General features: G+C 40.0%; 2 protein-coding genes across 2 annotated transcripts; both read left to right on the top strand.

Moving 5' to 3' along the window:
• Window positions 1-5215: 5215 nt before the first annotated feature.
• LOC103052392 (olfactory receptor 5J3-like) lies at window positions 5216-6163 on the top strand. Its single transcript, XM_007439610.1, has one exon. It carries the CDS (start codon window positions 5216-5218, stop codon window positions 6161-6163), a length of 948 nt encoding a protein of 315 aa, XP_007439672.1.
• A 4668-nt stretch (window positions 6164-10831) lies between these two features.
• Window positions 10832-11761, top strand: LOC103052628 (olfactory receptor 5J3-like). Its single transcript, XM_015890126.1, has one exon. It carries the CDS (start codon window positions 10832-10834, stop codon window positions 11759-11761), a length of 930 nt encoding a protein of 309 aa, XP_015745612.1.
• Window positions 11762-12064: the final 303 nt, after the last annotated feature.

Consider the following 12064-nt stretch of genomic DNA (forward strand, 5'->3'; position numbering starts at 1 on the left):
TGGCTCAGTATTGACTATTTCTCATAAGCAATCATCAAAATAAAATGACCTATTCAGATTCAAAGTTCATTAATCATATGTGAGGTATAAAGGAACCTCCTAAATAACTTTGCTGCCACAGTATCTGAACTACTAAACCTACAGTGTGCTATACATGAGTTGTGTCTTTAAGAAGCTTGCACAGATTATACTGACAGGTCCTCTTCTTATTTAGATGGGCATCATTTTTTTTCATGCCCCAGCTAAAGTTGAATTGGGGTATTTGAGTCTATTGTTTCCAAATGAAGGACATCCTCCTTGGAGTTACCTTGGTTTCTTTCCTGCTTAGGTTAGGCAAGAGAGGCCCCAATGAATACTTCCATACTCATAGAAGGAAAGAAATAGCTCAGAAGAGAACCCAGCTGCCATGTGTGGCTTCATTTTAGATTAACAACCCTTTTTGTCTTTTGATTATGATAGTTTATATGCCATCAAGTCATTCTTGACTCTCAGTGAGAACATAGATAGATTTTCTCCATGACGAACTGTCCCTAACCTTTTCTTTCAGGTCTTCCAATGGTTCTCCCATTGCCACTGTAATCAAGTCCATCGACCTTGCTGCTGGTCATCCTCTTCTTCTCATTCCTTCCACCTTACCCAGCATTAAAGCCTTCTCCAAAGAACTTGGTCTTCGCATAATATGTCCAAAATAGGATAATTGGAGCCTGGTCATTTGTGCCTTGAGGGCTTCCACCCTGGGATTCCAAGGGCTGCCACCCTATTAGCCTTTCAGAGAGCTGTGAAGACCTGCCTCTTCACCCAGTCTTCGGGCTTGGATAGAAGCAAGCGCAGAAAATGTAAGAGGATGAGGAGTTTATATGATGTTTTGGTGCTGTGCTTGGGGTTGGTTTGTTTTATTTATTCTGTTTTTATTTAATATTAATGTGAGCAGCCTAGGATTATTTTATATAAGATATGCAGCCATATGAGTTTCTAAATAAATAAAAATAAATCAGTCTGCAAAAGTAACGGAGATGTTACATAATATAAAAATAAATAGTTGGAGGTGAGCAAGTGTACACTTTTGTAACTCACAAGTGGTGGAAATGTCCCAGATACTACATTCTTTTGGAATTGAGCCCAGTTTGATTGTTTTTGGAGGTTACAAGAAAATGTATACGTGTTTTCAAACTCTCTCTTTTCTTAACTGTGTTTTCTTTACATTTCCTCAAATACATGTAACTTATGATGTCACTTGGCTAACACACATACCATGTCAGTCAAATCTTTACATCTAACTATTCCCCCATCACACATACACACACACACAAAAACCCCACTTGCCCAAGATAGTATAGGCATTATATCTGTAAGGTTTTCCATACATTACTGGGTATGCAACTTTCTTCAACATGCTAACTTTGTATTGATACTTGAAGCAATAAAATTCCTTCTGTTGGAGGGGGAGTATGGACAAGAACAAAGCCAGAGACAACAAGCAAATACGGAGCTGTTTATTACTATACAATCTTAGTGCAATAGTGTATTTACAATCATTCCAGTCATAAGTGTTTGTGCGTGTGTGCGTGTGGACAGAGAGAGAGAGAGAGGCTGGATAGCATAGTGGTTAGAGTACTGCCCTTTGACACGGGAGACCTGAGATTCAAATTCCAGCTAGTACCTATCTTACCAGTAGGGGTCCTTGGGCAAAGACCACCTAATGCCTCACCTGCCTACCTCAGATATGAGAGTGACATGAACTAAGAGAGTCATGCCAGCTCAGACATTGCCCAAATTAACAAGGTCCATGCCAGATGTTGGGGAACCAGGACAATCTGACGATAAATGGGCTACTGGAACAAACCATACATGAATGAGACAAGAGAACCTGGAATTGATGGAATGCTACTATAATAGTAGATCTAATAAGAGGGGATATATGACAGAAGACCTACATCTACACTAACTGAGAAATAGCTAGTTACCCAATGCTTCAACATAGTGAAGGGGAAGGTGCTTTCACAACTTGAGATAGACCAACTACTCATTACATCCTGGACTCAAGAAGACCCGGAAGAACAACTGGATGTGCAGCCCACCCTTGAAGCTGGAATGTCACTGCCACCCCCTCTATTACAGAGCATAGCAGCTGATATGAGGCATATGATCATGAATAAACTAGCTATAGTCAACCCTCGAGACTGATTACCAAGCCTCAGTGGGGAAGTACCATCAGATAGTATGGTGCTGATCATGAAAGATCCCCATAAGGGAACAGCACTATCCAACTACCAACCAATAACTTGCCTCTCTACAATATGGAACGTCCTATCAGGCAACATAGCCACCAAGCTATAGGACCATATGGGCCAGCACATGAACACAGCTTAGAAGGGCATTGGAAACAACAACAGAGGCTCAATGCCACATACATGGATCTGTGAATGCCTGGTGCTATACAAAGTCAGCAGGACATTAAGGACCTTCCTCAAGAGCTCATTGGGACTGTGGAGGACAACACTGGAAGTCAACTCAAGATGCATCAAGTGGAGCTTATACCAAGGTGATGCACTGTCCCCACTGTTGTTCTGCATAGGCTTGAACCCCCTCAGCCAGATAATCACAAGGACTGGATACAGATACAAGTTCAAGAGTGGAACTACCATCAGCCACCTCCTCTACATGGATGACATCAAGCTGTATGCTATGAGTGAACAAGACATCAACTCGCTGATCTACCTGACACAGATCTACAGGGAGGACATTGGTATGTCATTCAGACTGGAGAAGTGTGGCTGGATGGTAGTAAAGAGAGGGAAGGTAGTTAAGACCAATGGGATGGAACTACCAGCGGGCCACATAGCAGACATGCAGACCAGCTACGAGTACCTTGGTATCCCACAGTCACATGGGAACCACAATGAGAAGGCAAGGAAGACAGCAACATCCAAGTACCACCAAAGGATAAGACAGGTCCTGAAGAGCCAGTTCAATGGGAGGAAAAGATCCATGCCATCAACATGCATGACCTGCCAATCATCAGATACCCTGCCGGTAGTGTGAACTGGCCAAAGTGTTCCCAGTGGTGGTAGGAGCACTCGGAGCTGTGACTCCTAAGCTGTGAGAGTGGCTCCAACAGATCCCAGGAACAACATCCAAGCTCTCTGTCCAGAAGAGTGCAGTGCTAGGAACAGCTAAGATACTGCACAGAACCCTCAAACTCCCAGGCCTGGTAGAGGACCCAAGATTGAGGAAGGCACGTACCACCCATAGGGGTGAAAGTTTTTTGTTTTGTTTTTTTTGCATGTGTGTGTGTGGAGAGAGAGAGAGACAGATCAAGTCTAACAAAGTCTAACTCTAAAGGATACTAAAAGACTTTTAACTAAAGGATTCAAACCTCTACTCCTTTAATATAAAACATTTAGCTGCTAGTCTCTTCCCTCCTCCCACATGTACTTACCTACAGGTTTAAGAATGCTAACAATTTCTGCCTGCCTGCCTGCCTGACCATAACTACTGTATATTCTCACTCCTGTACTTGCTCTGCCCAGTTCTCCAGCACCTGAACCTTCTGGTGTATCCACTTTGCCACCATCTACAGTCTTGGGCCGTGTTCTCCTTCCAGCTCTCTCTTTGCAGATTCCTCCTCTGGTTCCTGGTGCCACAGGCTCCTTCCCAGACTCTACATCTCCTTGACTGTGGACAGTCTGGTTCCTGGCCCCCTCAGCCAATGCTTCCTCTTCTTCACGTTCTATCCAGTTGCCTCTCACTCCAGCAGCATCTCCTGTCAAACCTAGAACACACACACACACACACTTCTTTGTCTACCTGCTATATTTGATTCTTCTTTCTTTCAAAACCTACATGCCAACTTGCAGGTGATTCTAAGAAGTTTAATTTTTTTCCTTTCTTCTATAACTGTCTATGTGCTTAAGCTTGAACCTGACAGTCAGACCACCAAAGAGAAACTTTGACCTTGATAGTCACTCATACATTTTTCTGTTTCAAGGCAGTTCATCTTTCTACACCATAATGTATTTTGAGCATTGCCATCTGTGGTTTTAGTGAGATGATCACCCCATTTGTTGTTGTTTAGTCGTTAAGTCGTGTCCGACTCTTCGTGACCCCATGAACCATATTGCGCCAGGCCTTCCTGTCCTTCACTGCCTCCCTGAGTTTGCTCAGTTTCATGCTCATTGCTTCAGTGATGCTATCTAACCATCTCATCCTCTGCCGCCCTTTTCTCCTTTTGCCTTCAATCTTTCCCAGCATCAGGGTCTTCTCCAAAGAGATCTCTCTTCACATTAGGTGACCAAAATATCTGAGCTTGAGCTTCATTATCGATCCTTCCAATGAGCAGTCAGGGTTGATTTCCTTTAAGATTGACTGGTTTGACCTCCTAGCAGTCCAGGGGACACTCAAGAGTCTTCTCCAGCACCACAGTTCAAAGGCATCAATTCTTCGGCGCTCGGCCTTTTTTATGGTCCAGCTCTCATAGCCATACATTACTACTGGAATCACCCCATAGATTTGAGCAAACTGTTATTCTTCTGCAGAGTTAGGTGTGAAGGCAATTGTTGAAGGCCATATGAAACAGAATTGGCTTCATCATGTGTACTGGAGGAACTTCATGGATGTTGTTTTTGCAATCCAGAGAATTTTTATCTCCAATAACAAAAATACTGTACATCACACATTCAGCCCTGTTAGTCAATCCAGCTGTATGAAGACCTACAGTATATTTATAATATATTCAAAAATCCCTGTGTGATCATTTTAACTTCTGAAACAAAAGATTGCAGTTCTAACACAGTCCCATTATCAGTAAAAATACATTATACTTCAATAAATCTATTTAATGGGAAATCAAAAATAGAATTTTTTTTTAAAACTTTCAGTGTATATGTAACAGGCATAATAATCCTAAGATTAAAATAAGTCTATTGTCCTCTTGACTCTTGTTGGCAGAGTAGAAATGAAAATGTTCTCTCAAACATGTTCTCTTTAAAAATACAATATCCCTTTTCTTGCAAGCAGAATAAGGGTATAGCAAAGAGATAAATATAGGAGTAGCACAATGTCCCTTTCTCACCCAAATCCATCAATTAAACTCTCTCTCATCCACAAGTCCTATATTTAGGGAAAAGGGAAAATTGAAGCTATCTGCTCAGAGTTTCATAATCTGTATTTTTTTTTAAATATTTTTGTTGTTGTTTTTCCCCACAGGGAAGAGGGAATGAAAGCAAAGTCTGGAATAAATTACACTTTGGTGACCAACTTCATTCTTTTTGGACTCACAGAACACCTGGAAATGCAGCCACTGCTCTTTGCAACATTTTTAATCATCTATATTGCCACTCTGCTGGGGAATCTTGGGATGATTTTATTAATTTGGACTGTTCCCCAGCTGCATACCCCCATGTACGGGTTTATTAGCAGCCTGTCCTTTTTAGATGCCTGTTATTCCACCACCATCACACCCACAATGCTGGTGACCTTTTTAGTGGACAAGAAAACCATATCTTATGCTTCCTGCATTGCACAGTATTGTTTCTTTGCCATATTTGCCACAACTGAATTTTTCCTGTTGGCTGCAATGGCGTATGATCGCTATGTGGCCATCTGTAACCCTTTGCTCTACACTTCAGTGATGACTAAGAGGCTCTGTAAAGGATTGATAGCTGGATCGTATCTATGGGGAATTGTGAATTCTATGATTCACACGAGTGGTTTGTTGAGGTTGTCCTTTTGTGGCTCCAAAGGCATCAATCACTTTTTTTGTGATCTCACCCCCCTTCTGAAACTGGCTTGCAGTGACGTCTCTATGAACGAAATGCTGATATTCATTTTTGGCAGCCTGTTTGAAATGAGCACCTTGCTAATCATTGTTACCTCTTATATATTCATTATCACTGCGGTCCTAAGAATTCGCTCCACTGAAGGGAGGTATAAAGCATTTTCCACGTGTGCATCCCACCTCACAGCAGTGGCCATATTTCATGGAACTATTCTCTTCATGTACTTCCGGCCCAGTTCTAGCTATTCCCTTGACACTGACAAAATGGCATCTCTGTTTTACACAGTAATAATACCCCTGTTGAATCCTTTGATCTACAGCCTGAGGAATAAAGATGTAAAATGTGCTGTGAAAAAAGTATTTGGAAGAGAACTGGGCTCCCATTAAATATCTCTTGTCATTTTGTTCAGAGTAAATGAACAAAAATGCCCAGATTTCAGGAAAAAAAATATGCAGTTTTAACAAAGAATTTCTATAATGCATACTGGTCTGTTGATTATTAATAGAATCCTGGCAATTTCTCCATCCTGCTAAATACACCTTAAAGTTGATCATCTAATGAATAAAGGACACAGCAAGTGATGTAAATTTGATACAGTATCTTTTCTAAAGGAACTTCTGGGCCTAATGTGCAAAGTGTGCTTCAGCAAACATCAGGATTGGTAAATACTCTTCCCTGGTCCTTGGTTTTGCTTAAAGAAGTAACTTAAGGGAGATGGGAAACTACTTCATGGCCACCCAATAATTTTAAAACTTATTTAGTTTTCCTTCTGCCCTCCTCCCAATCAAACACACACACACAGTCTAGGAGTTTACCTTATCTCTTTTAAAAGTTCCCAATATGCCACCTTCATTTCCCCACCCCACCCCACCCCACCCACACAGAAGCTACTGATAGTGGGGATCAGTAGTCCTTAGTAATGCATTATGAAGATCTGGATCCAATTACAGTATGAGAAGGGTGTTTTCATCTCTACATGCTTTTCCATGGGAGAAAGTGTTCTCTTTGAAAACAAAGTGTTTGCATTGTAATTAAGCACATGCCACACAATCGCCTTTTCATGATAGACAGCATGTAACTCATTAAATAAAGCCATATATAAATAAACTGAGAAATTACAGAAAAATACGTTCCTCAGTATTGCTGACCATCTTCTTCCCCTCACCACTATACAATCTTATCCTGGTCTCTCATGTGCTGTAGTCTTCAGTCATCTAGACTGTCTGCTAACTTGGATTGGAGGACTGTTATTAAATCTGCAGCTCTTCCATTAGACAAACCTGATGGCCTACTTACTTACTGTCTTCACTGAGCTGCTTTGTGGGATCTTGCATTTCACATGGTAACTCTATGATACAAGGCCTTGAACATTTTTCTGGTTTATGCTCAAAAGCAAAAGTTATCAGGAGAGCTCCCACAGGTCAGCAGAACCTGAGATCTTGCCTTTCTCTTTTAAACTTCTGCAAATTTGTTCTAGAGAAACAAAAGCTTGGGGTGACTTAATGCAGAAAAAAAAGTTACCAAGAGCATTTGTATTTGATTCTCCACTGTTCTCCATGTCATTCAGTTTTCCACTCTAGACAGAATTAGTGTCTTCTTGTATGTAACACGTAAAAGAAAACTGCCAATATATAACTCATTTTTTAGAAATTCTTTGTCTGGCAGAATGCGATCAATGTTTGTTTGGAGTTCTCTTTCTGTTTGTGCATTTGAACTCTTTAATGACAGCTAGACATTTATCAAGTTATGACATACAGTTCATTCAGAGTCAAAAGAATATTACATCAGAAGAATTTAAAAGGTAGGTCCAAGCCAAGTTTAATGCATTCTTACAGGGTTTTTAGAGGATTCCTTGAAACATTATTGAATGTTAGGGTTATTTAGCAATCCAGATTCCAAGGGGGAAATGGGTGCACTCACATCACATCTGTTGGCAACTCCTTAAAGAAAGTATGCCTTTTCCTGAGCTCACAGAGCAAAACATTGAATTTGATTTAAGGAGGTGATATGTGATCCAAGGGTTCTGCAGCATCCTTCTGCCTCTGAATCCACTTCACACAGTCCTGTCCTACTGGTTATGGGATGACTGTGGATCATTCCAAGCAGATGAATGTCATATTTGTTTTGATGGTAGCTTCAGCTGAGTTCCATGTAAAAATAGTGAAGATATATGAGAATTCATACCTTTAATTTGTGTTTTTGCACTTTCAGTAATGCCAAAAAATTAGTTTTGTCATTGTAATGGCTTACAGATAGGTGTGACCTTTGATTTAATGATGGCTTCAGATGGAACTCCAGTAAAATCCTGGAGATCTCTGAGGATCTGCATAGACCCAACTTTTATCTAGATTGCGCAAAATCCAAGTGAACTACAATCTATTTCATGCACAAATTCCATAAAATGTTTTCCTTTATATTACTCAATGTCTCTCACACACAAACACACTAGCAATCCATGTGTATAGAAATAATACTACAATACCAGGTTTTGGAACAGTGGTGGTATTTTTCTTCATTGGTCTGGCATAAAATGTCCCTAGAATTGGACAAAATTTAAAGTAATGAGATATTAGAAAATTGTGTTGGTTTGTTTTTCTGTTAAACAGGAAAACTAAGCATCAATTCAGTTGTGAATAATTTTAAAAGCAGTACAGCATTAAAGCTCCCAGGAAGATAGCCTGAAGTTATTTCCCTTGAGACTTTGAAGATGAAGTTACTTCAGGGATGCTATTGTTTCAGATCACTTAAAGGAATAAATATTGTTCTCTCATAAATCAAGTCTGTGACCAACTCATCACTCTTGTATAAACCCTTCCTGAGAAGTGATGCAGTCACTCTGGGTGAATGGTCATGGTAGATTGGCTTCTTCCATTCATTTGGGATAGTGTCCGTAAAGAAATTATTTCTAGGTGGCCTCTACATTGTTTACGGTGCTGTGAAATACAAGAATATAGAGAAAAAGTAACTGAATGTTTTCAGCATGAGAGTCTATAAGGATGAATCAGATGCCTCTGATTCAGAGCAGAAATTGAAAAATCCAACAAAGCTGCTAGGATTTTTCAATTAAAAATATTGTTTGCATGACAGGAAATAGCATCTAAAGGCTGAAATGTACGTCATTTTAGCTGATGCAAATGCCCAAAGTTACATTTGCAAAGGTTGCTATTTTTTTTCCCATTTTTAATAGTTAAGTTCTTTCAAAGTGATTTATAATCATGCATCAGGAATGATGTTTAGAACTAAATTAGCAGACAGAAAGGATTCTTAACTGTTCTGTACCTGGTATATCCTTCAAATGTTCTTTAAGCATTCCTCTTTCCAACATGGATTAAACTTGGAGCCCAGTTTAGAAGAAAAAAGAAGACCAAATATATCTCCAGCCTTAATAATGGGGGCAGTGGTTGAGCACTGTGTATTTCTCTCATAACCTGTATTTCTGCCCAGTAGAAATGTGACATGTCTACTCTAGAAAAAGGGAAGAGGAACATTTAGAAAGGAGAAAGAATGCTGTTCTTGTCCCTACCAGTTTTGGAATACAAATACTGCACAGTCTAGATCTCTTTCTGCAATGGGCTATAATTACATTTAACATGAGGAAATTTAGGCAGAAGATTGAGATAGCCACAAGGCATCCACTAAATCCATCTTCTTCTGCAATCTCTGACCTCCAGATTTGCAGCCTCACTCTATCTAAGAATAGAGACAATGTTTGTTGTTTGCCCACCTTCAGTAATGAGCTCCTTTTCTATAGGCATTGCTTCTGCTAATTGTGATCCTTCTGGAAGTGCCTAAGAAGATTAATCAACTTTGCTTTAGTTAACATTCAAGGCTCTGACATTCTATCTAGGAGGCATGGTCCCTACATAAAGGAGTCCACCTGGTGTATGAATAGTACATGCAGTTCTATTTCTGTGCAGGAGCATCAGTAAAACCTAAGGATGAACAAATGCTCTGAGCATTTTGATTTGCTTTCTTAGCTCGTATATTTTCACTTGAATCCCAGAACAGTCTTTGACTCACACAGCAGCAAAGTAGGCTATGTGATTCAAGCCCACAAACAGAAATGATTTAGGATTTCCAGGCAGAGTTTATTTAGGATTTGGGGAGATCTAATTCCTTTGGAATGATTGGAATGATTGATATAATTTAATTAATTCCTAACATATAACAATGTATGTTAATATGTTAATCAGGAGGAAAAAACACTCAAAACAATGCATCTGATAAATCTACAATGAAGGACACATCTCCAGAAGAAGCTGAGGAAACTCACACCTTCACCACCACTGAGGGTGCACAGCACTCAAAGGATCCAGGTAATCATTAGTGATTTGCGCTCTGCCTTAGCTTGATGTAGCTATAATGTTAAAAGCAACTGCAGTTAAAGCTTCAGGCAGTTTTCATTTTTTTCCCACAAAAACCATGCAGGGATGGGCACAATTCTTTAGAAAAATTGCAAATGTCTTTAGGGAAACTACCCAAGTGGTATCATATGCTATTTGACCACAGGGCAACTCATGCAATGCATTTTTCTCTGTCTCCTCTCCCTTCCAGCTCTCCGTATTTCTTGAAAAACCTCCTCAGATGGTTCAGAAGGGCCTTCTGAACATTGTGAGTTGTGTGTTTTTTCAAGGGAGCAGTGGGGACAAGGGGCAGAGAGCCAGTACAGGAAGTAATGCAAAATTATTCTACATAGTTTTGGTTCATTTCTCTTTCCTACTGCAGGAAATATCAGCAATATTTGGCTCTTCTGAATATCTAGAAAGGCTTTTTGAGGGGTGGGAGTTACAGGGAGGAGAAAGGAAAAAGTAAGATCCTTTGCATAAGCTGTCTTCTCTCTGCACCAAGCAGTTTTCACACATATTCAAGCAAAAAATACTTCTCACACACAGGAGCTTCCAGAAATTCTGTATCTGACTTGAAAAATCAATTTTTCTGCTTGGATGCCAATTCAATTCACTTTAATTAAGTGATGCCAGGTCTACTTTGACAAGCATAATGAACTACAGCCTTTCTTTTGCTTACCAGGTGCAGTGTCACGTGACCACCACTAAATGATCATGAACAATTACACTACAGTAACTGAATTCATCCTTCTTGGGCTAACAGACCAGCTGGCATTTGAGGTCCCCCTCTTCATGATATTTCTCCTGATCTATTTTCTGACATTGGTTGGGAACATGGGGATGGTTGTACTGATCAGAATCAGTCCCCAGCTTCATACCCCAATGTACTTCTTCCTCGGCAATCTGTCTGTAGTTGATCTCTGCTACTCTTCCATCTTTGCACCAAGGCTCTTGATGAATTTAGCACAATTTAAAACTATTTCATATGCTGGATGCATTACCCAACATTGCTTTTTTGTAGTGTTTGTGAGCACTGAGGGCTTCCTGCTTGCAGTAATGGCCTATGACCGTTATGTAGCCATTTGTAAGCCATTACTCTATACCACTGTGATGACCAAAAGGGTCTATGTCCACCTTGTAGCAGGGTCATACCTAGGGGGAATAGTGAATTCCCTCACACATACCTCTGGCTTGCTTACACTGTCATTCTGTGCCCCAGGTGTAATTAACCACTTTTTCTGTGACACACCAGTTTTGTTGAAGGTTTCATGCAGTCATACCCATATTAATGAACTTTTATTGGTCACCTTCTCTGGAGTAATTGCTTTTTCTACTCTCCTGATAATTATAATCTCCTACCTGTGTATCCTCTTTTGTATCATAAAGATGCATTCTTGTGGGAGCAGATACAAAGCTTTTTCCACCTGTGCTTCCCACCTAACAGCAGTCACCATGTTCTATGGGCCAGTTAGTTTAAGCCATTTGCAAGTCAGCTCTGTGTACATTCAGCAGCAGGAGAAGATCTCAGCTGTGTTCTACACTCTGGTAGTCCCAATGCTGAATCCAGTAATCTACAGTTTGAGGAACAAAGAGGTAAAAGATGCTTTGAAGAAAGTGATTAACTGGCAAAAAGAATAAGATTTTTGCTGTCTTGGGATGGTTTAGAGTCATTTTGTAATCCAGTGGGGAACTCTCATTGCAAAATTGGAAGGAAACAGTTTGTTTATTCAATCTACAGATACGATTCTCCTAATTAAAAAACATATTGAAATTCAATCAGTGTGGAAAATTCCAGTTACAAATCTTTTTCTTTCTTTTCTATATGCATAGGCAGAATTAGCAGATTCTGCCTATGCATATATGATGTTTGCATATAAGAAGGAAGGAAGAAAGGTTGCCTCCTAGTGTTGTTTTCTTTTCTTTATTGTTCGCTTATAATTT

Source organism: Python bivittatus, unplaced genomic scaffold (assembly GCF_059951505.1).
Source record: "Python bivittatus isolate LINGU-HERP-01145 unplaced genomic scaffold, Pbiv_v1 ctg000480_np1212, whole genome shotgun sequence".
NCBI classification, from domain to species: Eukaryota; Metazoa; Chordata; class Lepidosauria; order Squamata; family Pythonidae; genus Python; species Python bivittatus.